The sequence below is a fragment of the Triturus cristatus genome, chromosome 7 (genome assembly GCF_964204655.1).
Source record: "Triturus cristatus chromosome 7, aTriCri1.1, whole genome shotgun sequence".
Classification (NCBI taxonomy): domain Eukaryota; kingdom Metazoa; phylum Chordata; class Amphibia; order Caudata; family Salamandridae; genus Triturus; species Triturus cristatus.
Genome location: NC_140590.1, coordinates 1,775,568,275 through 1,775,589,110, shown reverse-complemented (window position 1 = coordinate 1,775,589,110; position 20,836 = coordinate 1,775,568,275). Strand labels below are relative to the sequence as shown.

Below are 20,836 nucleotides of genomic sequence, written 5' to 3'. Positions count from 1 at the left end.
CTAAAGTTACTAGAATACAGGTATGATGTGGAGTACATACCAGGGACACGAAACAAAGTTGCTGATTACCTCAGTAGAGCGGCAGCGATCAAAGAAGCCCCCAACCCAGCAACAGAAGAGGAAGAGATGATAGTGGTGATGGAAGACCCCGAAAGGGTGATAAGTAAGCAAGAGTGGACCCAAGCGTACGAAGACGACAGTGAGATTAGGGAGGTCAAGGAACACATAATACATGGATGGCCTGAGAAAAGACTGTTGCGAGAGGCGCTCAGGAAGTTCTATGAAGTCAGAGAGGAGCTGTCAGTGGGAGACGAAGGAATTTTCCTGTACAGAGGTGATAAAGTTATCCCCCCGGCAGCGTTAGTATCTCGCCTGGTCGTGCTGTTGCACGAAGGACACCTAGGAATAGTGAAAACCAAGATGAGAGCGAAGCACATGTACTGGTGGCCCGGAATGGACATCCAGGTGGAGAGACATGTAAGAGAATGCGACCAATGCCAGAGAGCAGACAAGACAATGAATCGTTTAAGGCCGGCGTTGGGAAAATTCACTCTACCGAAGGATCTGTGGGAAGAAGTGGCGGTGGACATTCTAGGACCGGTGCTGGACAACCAAGGGACGCCCAAATATCTGTGCGTTCTTGTAGACAAATACTCCAAATGGCCGGAGATACATATTCAAGAGGCGATGGATACGGAAACAGTGATTAAGTTCTTGACTTCAGTTTTCCTCAGGGAAGGAATCCCGAGAACCATCCTGAGCGACAATGGACCGCAATTCACCTCCGAAAAGTGGTACAAATATGCTGAGAGGAATGGAATAAAAATACAACACCCTTCCGTGTATCATCCGTCGAGTAATGGATAGGTGGAACGTTTCAATAGAGTCATAATGGTTCCATCCAAGCAGCCATCATGATGGGCAAGGACTGGGAGAAGGAGATACAGAACATGATATGGGCATACCGTATCACCCCCACAGGCACGGGGTATAGCCCTTTCCAAATCTTGAGAGGAAGGCATCCATTCACCAAAGACAGTGTAACGTGGAGAGAAAAGACGATTACCAGTAAGTGGTCTCCGGCAGTAGTACATCACAACCTTGAGAAAGCCCAAAGGATATATACTGAATACTACAATCAAAGGAGAAAAATGAAGGCCACAACCCTGGAGAGAGGGGAATGGGTGAGATTCAGATTAGCCAAAAGGAAAAAGAAGGGAGACAGCAAATACAGCCTGCCTCTACAAGTGAAAGAAGTGTACGATAGGGCTGCATTGCTCAGTGATGGGAATGTGTGGTCCCAAGACCGTATGTCCAAATGTAACAAGATCCTACGATGGCCCCAGGAGGAGAGTGAAAGGACACCACAAGACATAAGCGCAAGGGAAAACGAAGGAAGTAACGCAGCTGTAGAGAAAGACAGGAGAGGAGAAGAAAGCAGTGAGGAGCATGGGGAGCAAGTAACACCTGAGATCGAGGAACAGAGTGGAGAGGAGAGCAGAACCCCGAGGAGAGAGAGGAACTGAATACACCGAGAGGCCAAGCGGGAAGCCATGCGGAGGAAGGTACCCAAGAAGATTCCTCCACTCCGGTAAGGCGCACTAGAGCGGGCAGAGTGGTAGTAAGACCCAGCCACTTCCGAGACTTTGAACAAGAGGGTAGCTAAGCGACCCAAGGGACTTTATGGACCACTAAATCTTTGTTTAATAAAAGGAGGGAGATATGTAGTGTTGCGCTCTAGTCCTCACGCGCTACGTGGTGACGTAGCACGCGAGGACTTGTGAAAACGGGCGGAAGGCGCATGCGCGAAGCGAACAGGACCCGCGAGGTCGCGTCTTTCCCGGCGCTCTCTCGCCGATAAGAAATAAAGAATATTTCTTGCAGTATTCGCACTCCTGGTGGTAATTGATGATGAGCAGTACTAGCAACATTACATCTGCCACTCTCTGTGTTATCCCATTGGATGTCTTTATGAAGGGGGCGGGGCTTTGCGGTATGAGTTTGGTAACATTGTCGTCTGTCTTGTTTGCCAAACGGGTAGGTTGCAGTAGGTTGAAGCGGGCCCCTATTTGGCCCTATATTCATGCTCTTAACTTTACAGCAAATAGCACTATTGACTTCCAAACAATTTAGACAATGTCGTCTCGCATTTTTTTTTTTGTTACAATTTTTAAATAACGAAGACTTTACTAGGTCGATAGTATACTTCCTAAAGAATGTAATCAGATGCAGACAAACTATCATACTATATTTTTAACAATCAATCAAGTCACTTGTAAAGCGCACTACATACCCGTGAGGGTCTCAAGGCGCTGGGGGGGGGGGGGGGGGGGGGAGGATTGCTGCTATCGAAGAGCCAGGTCTTGAGGAGGCTTCTGAAGGCCAGTAGGTCTTCGGTCTGCCGTAGGGTGATTGTTTTTAGGTGTTGTAAAAGATCAGTACCCTGCATGGATAACTGTATAACAATAATGTAAATATATGAGTTTTTCTGATTTTGAAATATTAAGGCCAAACACAAATGATTTTATTGTATTTGCTTTTATGATTTTTTATAAGAAATCGAACAAAGCTTAATGAATTGAATTGACATCCTAACAGTTACTCTAAAAAACTTCAAGCTAATCCATGGCAGAGAATGAGTTCCTGTTTACATTTCACATGTTTACTTAATGTTGCATTCCTTAAGGGAAGTAGCTATTTCCAGGATATTGTGTTTCAGTTTTTTAGGGGGTTTAACATATTACTCTTGTACAGTACATACTCTACAGTCTACATCAAGCCCCTTTCAGGGCTTTGCGGTATGAGTTTGGTAACATTGTCGTCTGTCTTGTTTGCCAAACGGGTAGGTTGCAGTGCATGCTTTGGTTTGAGGTTCCTTGGCGAGTGTAGGAAGCTAGTCCAGATCTCGTTGGACGCAGAAGTTATTTAAATTCTTTGAAAGCTGCTCCGTGAGAATACGTTTTTTATTCCCAGGTCAACGTGGCTTCCTTCAGATTCACTAGATAGACGTTCAGCGAGATGATAAAAGGAATTTGTAATGATTTGCTGGCACCTACTGGTCAAGAATATAAGCACTGCTAACAATTTTCTTAAACTCACAGACTGTAACTGGATTAGGCCTGGTTGGAGACAGCTATAACTAAACCATAGCTTGCTTCAGAACAAAAAAGAAAACGAGCATTGGCAGTGTCAATGGGTCATCTAACACTTTATACCTTGTCCTCAGTAGGGCGAACCACTGACCATGAAGTCACAGGGGCACACAGCTTACCCTGCACTGAAACAGACAAACCTCTCACCCTGCACTCACATGGGCAAAAGTCTCCTACTGCACTCACACTGACCACTGACATTCCCGTCTCCTGCACTCACACACACACCGGTACTCAGAAAAGCACACTCTTGCTTCTGCACTCAGATGGACGCACCTTTCTCCGTGCACTTGCATGGGCAACCTTTCATCCAGCATTGACAGGGCACACCTCTTATCCTGCCCTCATTAAGGTAACGCTCTCATCTCGCTTTCAGATAGATATATACCTCCTACTCTGCCCTCATATGGGCATACACCACACCTTGACCTCTCACGAACACACCTCTCCTGCTGCCCTTTCATGAGCACACCTCTTACCTTTCACCTTCGACTCATTCCTCTCATCCTGCACTAAAATAGACACATTGCTCTCCCGCCACTTAACAGGCACATTACTCACCCTGCCCTCATGCTGGCACACCTCTCACTCTGCCCTCAGGTATGCACCCCCACCCATCCTGCACTAACAGACACACACAAACACGCACTTCACTCTGCATTCACACAGGTATGCCACTCACCCTGCACTCATAGCTCACACTGGCACAATAATCACCCTGCACTCACAGATGCACACCTCACCCTGCACTCACAAATCACAAGGGCACACACATATTCCCCCTGCCTGCACTCAAAGGCACACCACTCAGCCTGCACTTACAGGTGCACAGTGCTTCCCCTACACACACAACATGCACCACATCACTTACAATAAATTCTATCATGTGAAGTCACTTACATCAAATCTCCTATATCACTCACAACATCTGCATCACTAACATACATTATATCTCATCACCACCATCACTTCTCATCACAACAGATCCCTGGCAGCACTTCTCCTAAAACAAAATACATACATCATGATTTGTGTCCACCAATCACTACTGGCTAGTGCTTTGAGTGGAGCTTGAAGCGGGCCCCTATTTGGCCCTATATTCATGCTCTTAACTTTACAGCAAATAGCACTATTGACTCCCAAACAATTTAGACAATGTCGTCTCGCATTTTTTTTTTTTGTTACAATTTTTAAATAACGAAGACTTTACTAGGTCGATAGTATACTTCCTAAAGAATGTAATCAGATGCAGACAAACTATCATACTATATTTTTAACAATCAATCAAGTCACTTGTAAAGCGCACTACATACCCGTGAGGGTCTCAAGGCGCTGGGGGGGGGGGGGGCTGCTACTGATCGAAGAGCCAGGTCTTGAGGAGGCTTCTGAAGGCCAGTAGGTCTTCGGTCTGCCGTAGGGTGATTGTTTTTAGGTGTTGTAAAAGATCAGTACCCTGCATGGATAACTGTATAACAATAATGTAAATATATGAGTTTTTCTGATTTTGAAATATTAAGGCCAAACACAAATGATTTTATTGTATTTGCTTTTATGATTTTTTATAAGAAATCGAACAAAGCTTAATGAATTGAATTGACATCCTAACAGTTACTCTAAAAAACTTCAAGCTAATCCATGGCAGAGAATGAGTTCCTGTTTACATTTCACATGTTTACTTAATGTTGCATTCCTTAAGGGAAGTAGCTATTTCCAGGATATTGTGTTTCAGTTTTCTAGGGGGTTTAACATATTACTCTTGTACAGTACATACTCTACATCAAGCCCCTTTCTGGTGTTTTTAACAGGGCATGAATGAGAGCCCTGGAGCAGAGAATGAAGGCAGTACGGGTTTCTCACAGTGGCTGTCAGTGGTCATAAATAGGGTCAGAATACATGATCAGTCAATTCTTGGCCTCTCTGCCGGGCGCACCAACCAATGGTCATGTAGTCCAGTTGTAATTGTGATTTTGTGCAAATGTGTGAGAAGGAAGCGCACAGTTTTCATAATATTGACACGGGTAAAGTAAAAGAAAATGTAGTGCTTTGAGGTGGGTGAGCGCATTGTGTGATTGAGGAAGGCGAAGCGAAGGAGCTGCCAGGAAGTTCATTCAAGAGAAAGTGAAAAAAAGGTGTTGAAGAGGAAAGAGATGAGGTGTAAGATATGCAGATGGAGGAGATGTGGAAGGAATAATGACATACATATCTATCAGAGTTAACATAGCAGGCGTGACTGAGACACTCTGAACAACACTACCTCTTCCACAGGACTCTTTAATTCAGAGTCTCACAATTTCAGAATGTAAACATTTTAATGTTAATTACTTACAATAAAATCATTGTTGTCGCTCATCTATATTAAACAGCTGATAACTGTTGACAAATCTAAAAGACCTGGATGGTTTTAGTTGTATGTTGGTTGTTGTGTTGTATTCTTGGATAGAGTTGCAGAAACCTCAGAGAGGAACCAACATACCAGTCGAGTGGCAAAATATGGGAATCATGGAAATTTAGTTTATGTGTTGTACAATGCTCTTAATTATACAGGCCACGCCCATTTTTGGAGACCAGCCACTTTTTGAAACCCACTTAAGTCCTGCTCATGTCACAGCCTGGTACACCCACATCTTAAATATACCTTCCCCCATTGTTTCCTCCTTGGTCTGAAGACAGGCTGGTGCTTGTGTCATTTGTCCCCACCGTCAGAAACTCTCAAAAACACAAAGAGCCTCAGCTGTAGAAAGGGAGGAAATACTTGCGGCTGCTTCAGGGAGCAAAATGACGCTCCCTGACTCTGTATGGAGGGGTTGGAAAATAAAGGCAGGCATCGAACTACTGTGAAATTAGAGATGCGGCCCATGCCCTAGAGGTGAAGGTAGCGGCTGTCGATTAAGCAGATCCAACATCCATTTATATTTTTCAAACTTTAGAAAATTGTGTGATCTTGGGCATACTATTGTCTGTTTCTGTCCCACACTTCATGTATGTGCCACCCCTTGGGGGAAGCTTAGAATAAGGCTTTCCATCTGAATTAAGCACTACAAACTGGCCAGCTACAGCAGCACTCTCGTTCCCTTACCACTGGGTTTGCCACACTGACCCAGCCTGCCTCTCTGGCTGGGAAGATGCGGGAGGAAGTAGGGTGGGCACACAAGCTCCTTCTAGTCCTTTCTGCCACCACCCCACCATACGCACGCTTATCACTCAGCGATTTTCAGTTGTTCCCCCAAAGTTAGGTAAAGTCAGAGGGCACGTGCTGCACATGCTCATGTCTGTGGCTGGAATCACATGACTGCTTTGATGTGGATGGGGGACAGAGAGCAGGGTGGTTCATGCTATGTCACCGAGCGGCAGGACTGGACTGCAGACTGTCCTATGAGCACTGGCCCTGCCCCTTTTCCACACTATACACACACAATATAATGTAATGTAAATAAAACTTGTAGAGCGCAACTAATGCCCGAGAGCATCTTAGCGCTATAGAAAACTGAGACAAGTGAGGCAGAGCTGGAGTTACTTCTTGAGACGAGAACTAAGAAGCTTTTATCCGGCTTGTGTAAATAACCAGGTTTTTAGGCCCTTTCTGAAACTAAGCAACGAAGGTGCTGTTTTTGGGCAAATGGCAATTGATTCCAGAGCATTGCTGTTGTCCTAAAGAAACTTCTACCTCCCCATGTAGCCTTCTCAGATGGGGGGGGACCATCATATTCTTTGCCAGACCTGATCGTAGAGTTCTTGCTGGTGTATACCATTTCAATTTGTTCCTAAACTGGTTTGGTTCCAGTCCATGCAAAGATTTAAAAGCCAAGCCAAGAAGAAGGCCTTGAATTTGCACCTTTGTCTGACTGGCAGCCAATGCAGTCTTTTGATGGCTTCTCTTGCAGATTTGTTTTTTGAAATTTTAAAAATGAGGCGAGCTGCCACATTCTGTAAAATCTAAAGTCTGTTAACAAGACCCGTTGCACGAGTGAGAGATAGACTGGTACAATAGTCAATCCGTGTAAGGGCCATTGCTAAGGTCACTGCTTTTAAAGGTTCAGCCGGTATATATTTTTTGATCTTATTGATCAACCTTATGGAGCAGAAGGATGCAGATGTAATTTTGCTTATTTGTTCTTTTGAATTTAGGTTCCCTATCTATTATAATACCTAGGTTCTTCACCTTGGTTGAGGGTGTGGGCAGTGTGTCCAGCTCTGGCAGCCACGAGTCCAGAGGGAGGGTTTATTGCCAAAGATGATGACCTCGGTCTTTGAGGCATTCAGCTTCAAGCTATTTCTTTCCATCCATTCCCTCACCTTTGTCATCCAAGCGCTGAAAGCCCCTACAGGGCTATTTTCTCTGTTTGTCGGAGACACCACAGTTTGAGTGTCATCTACATAAGAGGCCAATGTAAATCGGGCATTTTTTATAATCGACGCTAGTGGCGTGACATAAAGATTAAAAAGTGTAGGGCTCAGTGCTGATCCTTGTGGGACTCCACATGGTAGGGAAAACTGCCTGGCGACAAACGTTCCCATTGCCACATTTTGCTGTTGATTTGTTAGGAATGATTTTAAGAGATTTATTGCTGTTCCTTTTATCCCTAAATCTTGGAGCCGGTCAACCAGAATCTCATGGCTGACCGTATCAAATGCCGCCGAGAGGTCAAGCAGTACCAGTACCGCTGTCCTGCCTCCATCGAGAACTTCATGTATTTCTTCCGTAGCTATGATTAAAGCAGATTCTGTGCTATAATTTTTCCTGAAACCATGTTGTGATTTGTCTAGCAGCGAGTTCACTTCTATGTATTCTGAGATTTGTTTATTCATAATTTTCTCCGCCAGTTTAGCAGCAAATGGGAGTCTCAAGATAGGGCGATAGTTACACGGCTCAGCGCTGTCCAAGTTATCTTTTTTCAAAAGTGGGAGAATTGAGGTACGTTTCCATTGGACAGGGAAACACACAACACACACAAATGGTAAAACTATAGAAAGGAATATTTATTTATGCATTTTTATATAGGGTATACATTACCCAGAGGTGTCAGAGGTCTTTACAATAGAGCCAAGACCATTACATGAGAAATTCAGAGTAACATTGTAGGAGGTGACAATACTTGTAGGAGGTGACAATACTTAAAGCTACTACAGTTACTCATGGTAAGGGGTTACTTATTTACAAATGACATATTCATGACAGTTTACATATTTAGAAAAGTTAAAGGGATTAAGGTTACATAAATACTGTGGGCCCGATTAACAGAACTAACTTAAGACGAAATCCTAAACTTACTACCATTTTGGTATTCACAGAAGGCACTTACTCATTTTGGTATTCACAGAAGGCACTTACTCATTTCGGTATTCACAGAAGTTAGGAGTCCTAACTTTAGGACTCCTAAATGCCTTCTGTGAATACCGAAAGTCTTAAAATTAGGATTTTTCTCAATTTAGTAGTAGTAAAGTTAGCACTCCTAACTTTAGGACTCCTAAATGCCTTCTGTGAATACCGAAAGCCTTAAAATTAGGATTTTTCTCAGTTTAGTAGTAGTGTAGTTAGGACTCCTAACTTTAGGACTCCTAAATGCCTTCTGTGAATACCGAAAGTCTTAAAATTAGGATTTTTCTCAATTTAGTAGTAGTAAAGTTAGAACTCCTAACTTTAGGACTCATAAATGCCTTCTGTGAATACCGAAAGCCTTAAAATTAGGGGGCCCGATTCACAGAACTAACTTAAGACAAAATCCTAAACTTACTACCATTTTGGTATTCACAGAAGGCACTTACTCATTTTGGTATTCACAGAAGGCACTTTCTCATTTCGGTATTCACAGAAGTTAGGAGTCCTAACTTTAGGACTCCTAAATGCCTTCTGTGAATACCGAAAGTCTTAAAATTAGGATTTTTCTCAGTTTAGTAGTAGTATAGTTAGGACTCCTAACTTTAGGACTCCTAAATGCCTTCTGTGAATACCGAAAGTCTTAAAAATAGGATTTTTCTCAGTTTAGTAGTAGTAAAGTTAGGACTCAAGTTAGGACTCCTAACTTTAGGACTCCTAAATGCCTTCTGTGAATACCAAAAGCCTTAAAAATAGGATTTTTCTCAATTTAGTAGTAGTAAAGTTAGGACTCCTAACTTTAGGACTCCTAAATGCCTTCTGTGAATACCGAAAACCTTGAAATTAGGATTTATCTCAGTTTAGTAGTAGTAAAGTTAGGCCTCCTAACTTTAGGACTCCTAAACTGAGAAAAATCCTAATTTTAAGACTTTCGGTATTCACAGAAGGCATTTAGGAGTCCTAAAGTTAGGACTCCTAACTTCTGTGAATACCGAAGTGACTAAGTGTCTTCTGTGAATACCAAAATGAGTAAGTGCCTTCTGTGAATACGAAAATGGTAGTAAGTTTAGGATTTTGTCTTAAGTTAGTTCTGTGAATCAGGCCCATATTACATATTTACAGAGTTAAAGTGCAAAGGCTGTTTTAGCCCTCAAGAGTGTCATGTACCAGTCAGGGTCATGCTAATAACTTTGTGAACTTAGGAACTTGGAAAGGAGCGTTATTGAGAAAAATGTCTTTGATAGAGGAGTTTTAAGGTCCGTTTTGAATATCCGGAAAGAAGTGCTGGTGCGATGGTTTGGAGGTAGCGAGTTCCAAATTCTAGTTGCATTACATGAGAAAGATTGCGCCATAAGTTTTTGCCTTTTGAAAGTTGGAGACTTTGCAGAATAAGCAACTGACACCCTTAAAAAGATCCACATAGTATGAATAATGTGCACTCTGATCATATTGTGACGCCTCCGATGACCGGTTTTTGCATAGTGCTGCTCTATCGAACAATGGTGCATCTAGTAGACTTTATTGTTGCAGTATGAAACTCTGATTGTTTTGGAGTCATTATATATTTTGACACCACAACTCCATTGCAGCTTCAATGTCCTTCAAAGTGCATGAACAGGAAGGCATCTGGCTACAAGGATTTCTATCTGAAGAACTTGTCACCTGTGTGCATCTTTGAGTGTGGCTTTTCTGCTCTCAAATGGAACTTCTTGATGGGTTTTGGTTTTGGCAGTCAGATGTCAACAGCTAACTCATATTTTGTTTTTTATAAACGTACAGGGACTTTAGCTCCCCCGCCTTTAAGCAGTGGCTTCAGACTCTGTCAATCAGGGATTGGCTCAGTGTAATGAATGGGTCTCTTTTACTTTATGCTGTTTGTTAGAAACGGGGTTTCCCGGTAGGCTAGGGCAAGCGCCAAAGCCAGGCAGAAACCCCAGTTGTAGTCAGGGGGTGAGGGAGCTACACCCTGAGGATAACCCCTGCTCACCACCTTGGTAGCTTGGCATGAGCCGTCAGGCCTATCCCAGAGGCAATGGGTAAAGCGTTTGCACAACACACACACCCAGCGGCGACACACTACAAAAGAGACTCCACACAAGGTTATATAAAAATAGCCTTTGTATTATAAAAACACATTAGAATGCAATCACATACATATATACACAATGCCAAACGGCACCAGGTAGCAATTTACAGGGTATTATGTACAAGGCAATGCCAATTGGGTCACTGCCAGAACCATCACAAGCCCCGAAGAATAAAGGTAAAACAACCAGGAATAACAGCCAGTAGCTACGGGTGAATAATGAACTTAGCATCATCACATTAGCGTTAGGCATAAATCACATGGGCATGAGACATCATCCTAAGACATCCTAGCATGACATTAGGCCGAAGAAACATGATGCATCTCATAGGCGTAAACAACATTAGATTAGGCATAAGCCACCTTAGATCAGGTATAAGCACATTATGCAGACAACCAGCAATGTAAGCATCGGGGGAAAAACATTAGGCATCAACCGTAGGCATATAAACACATCATGCATCATATCAGCATAAGTCACATTGGGCATAAACACATTAGCATGCGGCATCTCGTTAGCATGAAAACATTAGGCATAAATCCCATTAGCAGTGGGCATACCCCAAAACATCATGGCATGATGTTAGGCATCATCGCATTAGGCATTAAAAACACAATATGCATCCATCATGGCAACATCATGTACATCATGCCCCAATCAGCAGTGGAAACATTAGGGAAAAGCTGTGCACATTACAAATGCCACCAACATTGCAGATTAGTCTTTGGCACCACTGCGCCTGGGGAGCCCCACTCTGGGACGCTCTAAGAAGGAATGCCCATGTTGCAGCTGCCCGCTCCTGCGGTGCAGCTGTGGAGATTAAATCAGTACTGGACAAGTTGGAGCCCCCCTCTGGGACTCGGTAATCAAAAATGCCCCTACTGGAATTTAAAAACAATATCTTGCCCAACGTTGCAGTGGCCCGCAACTGCGGTGCCGCTGTGTGGCCCAAAAGAGTCTGGCACGTTGGAGTCCCCCCTTTTGGGACTCTAAAATTCCAAGAATGCCCACAAGAAGAAACGTTGCAGCGGCTTGCAACTGCAGCGCCGCTGGGTAGCCAAAAGGACCCTGTCACCGCCCACGCTGAAGCCCCCCCCCTCTGGGACTCTAAAATAAATAGACATTGCCAATAGCATTGCAGCGGCCCGCAACTGTGGCACCGCTGAATAGTCCGCCAGGTCAGAGCACTCACTGTGCTCTAAGGGCAGCCCCCACTCCGGGCTCCTGCATCCAAGTACTGCCCCCAATGTTGGAGCGGCCTGCCGTCCTGCGGGGCCACTCAGGTGAACAGGCACCCGCATTGTGCCTCACTCTCGCTCCCCTGGTCAGCCCCACTCACCGGCAGTCCTCTCACACTGCTCCAGGGCTCCTTCCGTCACCGGCGACCTCTCGGCAGCAGGTGCACTATGCGGGGCTCCCCTCAGCTCACCGGAGCCCCGCCAACCGCAGCACCTCTCTGGCGGCTTCCCTCGACTGCGGGGGCACGGACCGGCGGGGTGGGCTCCCACTCCGGTCAAAAATAGGAAAAGGGTGCAGGGCTCTCCTGGCGGCGACACGCGGGGCTCCCACCGGCATACGGGGGGCCGGCCTTCCTTCCCTCTGATTCGCCTGGCTTCCTGCATTGCTCCTTCCGGCCCCGCCCACAACCAGGTGCCGGCTTCGGTTCTCGGTGATCTTGGGCGTATCGGGCTGCGGCGGTGATTTCTGGCGGTGGAACGCGGGGTGGGCACCCACTTATAAATTAAAACAATTAAACCATTTAAAGATAAAAATAAGTGGGTGGTCACCCACCAAAATTGGCAAGGTGCGGGGTAGGCTCCCGCTGTATTTTTAAATAGGCAGCTCTCTCTGGCAGCACGTGGGGTGGGCTCCCGCTGTTGTAAAAGGCATAAGAGCGCTGAAAATGTGGGATGGGCTCCCGCTGTTCTTGGCCCCACGCAGGGGAAATGCCCCACACCCGGATTCCCTCGCAGCACGTCGGTAATCACAGTGCTGCAGGATCCACGCTCCTTCTTGTCCTGGGTAAAATACAGTGCTCATGAGGCGCTAAGGAAGCAGGCAGGGTTGGGCAAATGTCAGCAGACTACAGGGCAGCTCTTCCCCAGCAGAGTAGCAATCCCTTGGGACAGTCACACGCAGAGAGGATGGCAATCCTGAAGATCAGTAGCCCTGGCTCCAGCGCAGCTCCTTCCCAGTCCAGTAGAAGGTAGAGGGGCAAAGTTGGGCACAGGGGCCAGCACACAGGGTTCCGCGGCGGTTCCTCCTGGCAGAGTGTCCCCTTCAAGTCAGCACAAGCACAACAACACATGAGGTCACAGCCCCTGTATTTATACACCTCCCTGCCCTGCGTCTAGAAGGGGGCAGAAGCTTCTGGAAGGTTCTAGGGGTAGGGGTTTCTGGAAGGGTCTTGGAAGTTCCAGTCCCAACTGGCACTGGGAGGGGAGTTAGTAGGGGGGTGGAGCTAGCCTTGTACAGGGCAGGCACTGACCTATTCAGGGACAGGGGATTTCTCCGCCCACTACTCGAGTTGCAGACCTCCCATTCAGCCTGACCCTGCCTCCCTGGAGCCACCCACTCCTCACCAGCCCCGGTCACTTCTAGAAACAGACATGCAGGCAGGCACACAGCACACAGAAATGCCAACTTCTAAAAGTGGCATTCCTAAAATAGTAAAAATAAATCTGCCCACACCATTGCACAGCATTTATCATTTCCATTCCACACATACCAAGCATGCCATACTTATTTTATTTTATTTAGGAGTTATCCCATAACGGTGGAGGTCCCAATGTTAGCCTATGGAGGACAGAGAGCACACGCACTCTGCACTGCTAACCAGTGCTAAAGTGCCCAGAGTCCTAAAACCACCAACACCATGTTAGGGAAAAAGTTAGGAAAAAGGCAAAACGTTTAGCGATGACCCTGCAAGAAGAGCCAAGTCAAACACTGTTGGCTAATGGGTGTATCGTTCCACCACCTTACATTACAAAGTATGTTGGACTATTTTATCTCTACTAACTGTACTTCTGGTTGCTTCTTTCCACTGAGTCCACTCGTTGGTCCCTGCATGCCCAACATTTTTTGTTCTAGCAGCATCCTTAGCTCCAAGCCACCATTCCAGCTGGGCTACAGATGCACTTCTCCTTCTCCCTGCTTCTCATTCCTTCCTTCTATGTTCGGGTAATGTGTCTCTGCCTCCTTGGTCCCTAGGTGCCCGTCAACCTCCATCCCACTCAACAGGTTGTTCTTTCTAGACACCCATCTATCTAAGTTTAGTTCATGTATTCTACTACATTTTCATATGTTGACATGAAAATGTATATCAACAATTATATTTTGGAATGGGCTTAAGACAAACCTAAAATGGCTGAATGCACATACAGTGCAGATTCACTAAGGGCCTCTGCACTCACGGTGGAGGCTCCACAGCGGAGGAGATTCCGTCACAAGTGCGAAGACTCTTTGTGGATCGGGCCCGTGCTGCCAAGGAGCGCGGGCACACATGTAGGTGGACCATTCATTTACCAGCTGTGCTGTACCCTCCCATCCCTTTGCCTCCCGCCCTTCCACTCACCCACCATCACTTTTCCAACACCCAACCCCGTGGTGCTACGCGTCATGTTTTAATGTGCTAACACTATATTTCAGTGCATTGACACATTTATCCAAGACCTACTGGCTTTAATAATACTTTTTCTTTTTTTGTTACAGCAAAGTAGGTACAGTAAATAAAATAAGTAAAACGTAGAGACAGTGGTGTACTGTGGTGTAATCAGCCCTCTATTCACTACACCAACCTGGAGCCCTGTGCTTCGTTTCACACCCAGGAAGCTTTGGGTCCATCTTGACATTGTTCTGACCTGGCGGGTGTCTTGACCCAATGACTATAGGGGGTGTTTATGGGGACAAGCAGAGCAGGTACTATCTTCTTTGTAGTAGTAGATACCTGAGGCTCCCAGAGAGACCTGTGTGCTGCCCTCTCCTCCAGCTCCTACCTTTGTCAGCAGCTTCCAATTGAAGCAACAGTGGGGCAGAGCAGGCCTCCAACCAAAAGATACAGCTGATCTCATGCTGTGCAGAAAATACTGGGACCCCCTTTATACGAGATAATTTTCCAATAGGTCAGGGAGAAAAGGGGAAAATGAAGCCAATCTATCTAATAATACTCCCTCTTGACCTAAACAACAGTTATTTATATATAAACTAGCACACAAAGCACAAAAGTGTATTCTTAATATTTTTTTTATTTTTCGTATTTTTTATATTTTCATTTTTTCTGTATAAAAATATAATCAATTTTGAACAGATAAATCAATTTTTCATAAATGAACGTTTTCACTTATACTTAACACATTGTTCATGTCAATTTGATAAGACAAAGATATTCTTTTGATTCATGACAAAAAAAGGAAAAAAAAGGATCTCATGCTGTCTAACAGCTCACCATGCTGCCTTTGAGGGCCTTATGGGAGGAGAGCATCTGGGGGTTGAAGACAGGTGAATCCATTTGCTTAGGATCACACAATGAGGTGAAGGCAGGGCTAGGACTCAGGTCTCATTAATTCGTAGTTCAAAAGTTTAGAGATTGCATCAGCTGTCCACCTAAAACTTGGCTCTGGTGGGAGGTGCGTGGCTGCTGCTTCTTCACCCTCACCCACCCTCACCAACCCCCTGCATCACAACAAAGTACCTTTCCATCTGGAGATATACTCCCTGCCAAGCACCTCTTCAACAATGGTAATGTGCTTACTTAGTGAGGGAAAAGCCAGGGGTGCTTCCTATAACTGTGTGAGCAGTGGGCGGGGGGAGGGGGACTCTTGACCTCCCAGCATTAAGGAACTGCAAAGAGAAACGTTTAAAAGAAACAAAAGCGGAATTAATTCCTATATTTATTTGCATTTGAGTGCAGGAAGCTTGAAGTGGGAGCTTGCCAGAGATAATTGTCTCTGCTTAAATCATTTAAATCAGGGGTGTAGGCTAGTATAGTCGGGAGTGCCCTTGCAGATGTTTGCCCAGGGAACCTGTATGAGTACATTTCAAAAGTGCTCATCTGTGAGTCGGTAGAAGGGGTTGAGAACTTTTGGCTAAATGATAATGACATAGCATGTTTTTAGAAAGTGCTTCATATCGCTTTTCTGCCAATTTTAAGACCTCAAAATCAGAGGTGTTACTATTAACTAATAAATGGTACACAACTAACCGAACATGGGGAGAGGATGTGGCATAATCGGCAAAGCAACTGGCTTTGGAACTTGAGAACCAAGTTCGAGTCTCAGCATCGGTGCAACATCCTATGATTCTTAGCAAATCGCTTAATCTCCCGACCTGACAAAAATGAAAGTGTCCTTGTGTAATGTAATCGGTGCTCATGTAAAGCGCTCCAATGCCATCGAGCCAAGTTTGTGCTATATGAAAACTGCAAACAATACAACTGATATAGGCAGAACTTTAAGTTTGCTATGCCACGAGCTGAGCAGGTGAGCATTTAATTAACTGGAAGGATGTGAAGAGGTGTGAAACAGGAGGAAAAGGGGGGTTGACATACTGTGCAAATTCTAACACGTGATATCTCTCTCCTTATTAGCAGGCAATCCGATGATGTCGAGCATTGCATTACGGATGTCTTAGACTCGCCCACCCAAGATCCGCATTCCCCCCTTCTGCCCAGTATTCACAAGGTAAGTAGCATGCTTCCTTTACTCTCTCCCGACTGATTGTTCAGAGATTGAAACCAAAGAAGGTATCACTATAGGCATGGCAGTAGGTGTTCAGCCACAGCTGATAGTCTATGAGATTTGCTTCCCATATTCTTTTGTGGCACTGATATGTATACTGTTCATGTAATATTAATTAATTTTATTGAGGAGGATTTCAATTGCGGATTTTGTGTTGGCATACTGTAGACATTGCACTATCGATCTCATGTGCTTAACCCCTTATGTTTTCACCACCCCATCCCCAGTGCTGAGCCCTTTTTATGTTGAGCCTAGGCAGCGTGCAAGCGCAGACTTCGAGCCATACTGTAGTCACTCTGTGAGCTTTGATCATGCCCAGCGCATTTCATTGGTTGTTTTGTCTATCTTTTGAAATTCCTTTAATTTCATTGATGGTTAGTGTACATTGTCCCGCCTTTTGCCTATTTTTTCCTTCCCTGGAGACTGCCCCTGCTACATGGATCCTTTCACTATCGGCCATATGTTTTGTTTCAGTGCACTATGTTTTCTTTCCACTCTCTCCTCGCCGCTTGCTTGTTTTTATTTTTATTGTTTCCTGTTTATGTCTTTGGTGCTTCTTCACCTTAGGCACCATTCGCTGCTCCCAGCTGCTCACTTCTGATGGCTTATAAGCCTTCCCCGTGACTCAACAGCGGCAAGGCAATTAATGTGAGGCGGGTCCTTTAACCTATCATTTTGGAAAACAAAGCAAGTGGAGCATGTTTTATGGTCCAGGAATGCTGGTTCGGGGTTCTGGTGATATGTACAAGTCACACGTTCTTCTTACGCATGGTTTATGTCCTCAGAGACGTTATGGATCACATTGAACAGTTACCCTTTGTGTGTCTTTTATGCAAGTAAGCAAAAGACACACAATTGATTGACGGAATGCAGAACAAATCAAAACATTCACCCCCAGTCAAGAGATCTGGGTTAAATCCATCATTCTTTTGCTCACCATACCATCCCAGTTTAGACCTGGCCATATGCAAATCAGGCTTGACCCTGTGCCTCATGGGAAAAGTCCAGCCCAAACTGTCAATCCAGGTCCTCCCTGGACCGGAAACAAGCATCCTAGGACCAGTTTCGGGGTGTCACCCCTCTTCAGCCAGGATAGCTTGATTCCAGTGGCACAGTGAGCCCAGGACCCACGTCTGGGCATACCTGACGCACTTAGGGCAAGAAAGCAAAAGACACAATTGATGAATGGAATGGAGAACAAATCAAAACATTCACCCCCAGTCAAGAGATCTGGGTTAAATCCATCATTCTTTTGCTCACTATGCCACCCCAGTTTAGACCTGGCCATATGCAAATCAGTCTTGACCCTGTACCTCATGGGAACAGTCCAGCCCGAACTGCCAAGCCAGGTCCTCCATGGACCGGAAACAAGCATCCTAGGACCGGTTTTGGCGTTTCACCCCTCTTCAACCAGGATAGCTCGATTCCTGTGGCACAGAGAGCCCAGGACCCACGTCTGGGCATACGTGGCGCACTCAGGGCAAGAAAGCAAAAGACACACAATTGATGGACGGAATTTGGAACAAATCAAAACAATCAACCCCAGTCAAGAGATCTGGTTAAATCCACCATTCTTTTGCTCACCATGCCACCCCAGGTTAGACCTGGCCATATGCAAATCAGTCTTGACCCTGTGCCTCATGGGAACAGTCCAGCCCAAACTGCCAAGCCAGGTCCTCCCTGGACCGAAAATAGGCATCCTAGGACCGGTTTCGGGGTGACACCCCTCTTCAGCCAGGATAGCTTGATTCCAGTGGCACAGTGAGCCCAGGACCCACGTCTGGGCATACCTGACGCACTTAGGGCAAGAAAGCAAAAGACACAATTGATGAATGGAATGGAGAACAAATCAAAACATTCACCCCCAGTCAAGAGATCTGGGTTAAATCCATCATTCTTTTGCTCACTATGCCACCCCAGTTTAGACCTGGCCATATGCAAATCAGTCTTGACCCTGTACCTCATGGGAACAGTCCAGCCCGAACTCCATGGACCGGAAACAAGCATCCTAGGACCGGTTTTGGAGTTTCACCCCTCTTCAGCCAGGGTAGCTCGATTCCTGTGGCACAGAGAGCCCAGGACCCACGTCTGGGCATACGTGGCGCACTCAGGGCAAGAAAGCAAAAGACACACAATTGATGGACGGAATTTGGAACAAATCAAAACAATCAACCCCAGTCAAGAGATCTGGTTAAATCCACCATTCTTTTGCTCACCATGCCACCCCAGGTTAGACCTGGCCATATGCAAATCAGTCTTGACCCTGTGCCTCATGGGAACAGTCCAGCCCAAACTGCCAAGCCAGGTCCTCCCTGGACCGAAAATAGGCATCCTAGGGCCGGTTTCGGGGTGACACCCCTCTTCAGCCAGGATAGCTTGATTCCAGTGGCACAGTGAGCCCAGGACCCACGTCTGGGCATACCTGACGCACTTAGGGCAAGAAAGCAAAAGACACACAATTGATGGATGGAATGCAGAACAAATCAAAACATTCACCCCCAGTCAAGAGATCTGGGTTAAATCCATCATTCTTTTGCTCACCATGTCACCCCAGTTTAGACCTGGCCATATGCAAATCAGTCTTGACCCTGTGCCTCATGGGAACAGTCCAGCCCAAACTGTCAATCCAGGTCCTACCTGGACCGGAAACAAGCATCCTAGGACCAGTTTCGGGGTGTCACCCCTCTTCAGCCAGGATAGCTTGATTCCAGTGGCACAGTGAGCCCAGGACCCACGTCTGGGCATACCTGACGCACTTAGGGCAAGAAAGCAAAAGACACAATTGATGAATGGAATGGAGAACAAATCAAAACATTCACCCCCAGTCAAGAGATCTGGGTTAAATCCATCATTCTTTTGCTCACTATGCCACCCCAGTTTAGACCTGGCCATATGCAAATCAGTCTTGACCCTGTACCTCATGGGAACAGTCCAGCCCGAACTGCCAAGCCAGGTCCTCCATGGACCGGAAACAAGCATCCTAGGACCGGTTTTGGCGTTTCACCCCTCTTCAACCAGGATAGCTCGATTCCTGTGGCACAGAGAGCCCAGGACCCACGTCTGGGCATACGTGGCGCACTCAGGGCAAGAAAGCAAAAGACACACAATTGATGGACGGAATTTGGAACAAATCAAAACAATCAACCCCAGTCAAGAGATCTGGTTAAATCCACCATTCTTTTGCTCACCATGCCACCCCAGGTTAGACCTGGCCATATGCAAATCAGTCTTGACCCTGTGCCTCATGGGAACAGTCCAGCCCAAACTGCCAAGCCAGGTCCTCCCTGGACCGAAAATAGGCATCCTAGGACCGGTTTCGGGGTGACACCCCTCTTCAGCCAGGATAGCTTGATTCCAGTGGCACAGTGAGCCCAGGACCCACGTCTGGGCATACCTGACGCACTTAGGGCAAGAAAGCAAAAGACACAATTGATGAATGGAATGGAGAACAAATCAAAACATTCACCCCCAGTCAAGAGATCTGGGTTAAATCCATCATTCTTTTGCTCACTATGCCACCCCAGTTTAGACCTGGCCATATGCAAATCAGTCTTGACCCTGTACCTCATGGGAACAGTCCAGCCCGAACTGCCAAGCCAGGTCCTCCATGGACCGGAAACAAGCATCCTAGGACCGGTTTTGGAGTTTCACCCCTCTTCAGCCAGGGTAGCTCGATTCCTGTGGCACAGAGAGCCCAGGACCCACGTCTGGGCATACGTGGCGCACGCAGGGCAAGAAAGCAAAAGACACACAATTGATGGACGGAATTTGGAACAAATCAAAACAATCAACCCCAGTCAAGAGATCTGGTTAAATCCACCATTCTTTTGCTCACCATGCCACCCCAGGTTAGACCTGGCCATATGCAAATCAGTCTTGACCCTGTGCCTCATGGGAACAGTCCAGCCCAAACTGCCAAGCCAGGTCCTCCCTGGACCGAAAATAGGCATCCTAGGACCGGTTTCGGGGTGACACCCCTCTTCAGCCAGGATAGCTTGATTCCAGTGGCACAGTGAGCCCAGGACCCACGTCTGGGCATACCTGACGCACTTAGGGCAAGAAAGCAAAAGACACAATTGATGAATGGAATGGAGAACAAATCAAAACATTCACCCCCAGTCAAGAGATCTGGGTTAAATCCATCATTCTTTTGCTCACTATGCCACCCCAGTTTAGACCTGGCCATATGCAAATCAGTCTTGACCCTGTACCTCATGGGAACAGTCCAGCCCGAACTGCCAAGCCAGGTCCTCCATGGACCGGAAACAAGCATCCTAGGACCGGTTTTGGAGTTTCACCCCTCTTCAGCCAGGGTAGCTCGATTCCTGTGGCACAGAGAGCCCAGGACCCACGTCTGGGCATACGTGGCGCACTCAGGGCAAGAAAGCAAAAGACACACAATTGATGGACGGAATTTGGAACAAATCAAAACAATCAACCCCAGTCAAGAGATCTGGTTAAATCCACCATTCTTTTGCTCACCATGCCACCCCAGGTTAGACCTGGCCATATGCAAATCAGTCTTGACCCTGTGCCTCATGGGAACAG

At 46.1% G+C, this 20,836-nt stretch overlaps 1 protein-coding gene across 3 annotated transcripts in view; it reads left to right on the top strand.

Annotated features, from left to right (window-relative positions):
* The window catches only part of LOC146813071 (rap1 GTPase-activating protein 1-like), a 267,450-nt gene that overhangs the window by 118,753 nt on the left and 127,861 nt on the right, over nt 1-20,836 (top strand). For 2 of the 3 annotated variants that reach the window (XM_085620062.1, XM_085620061.1), the window contains exon 3: nt 16,138-16,231. Coding sequence is in view for 1 of the 3 variants with exons in the window: in XM_085620061.1 (XP_085476187.1) it covers nt 16,138-16,231 (94 nt within the window). In the remaining 2 variants the exon portion in view is untranslated. The remainder of the gene's footprint in view (nt 1-16,137; nt 16,232-20,836) is intronic. The other variant, XM_085620063.1, reaches the window with a different exon arrangement.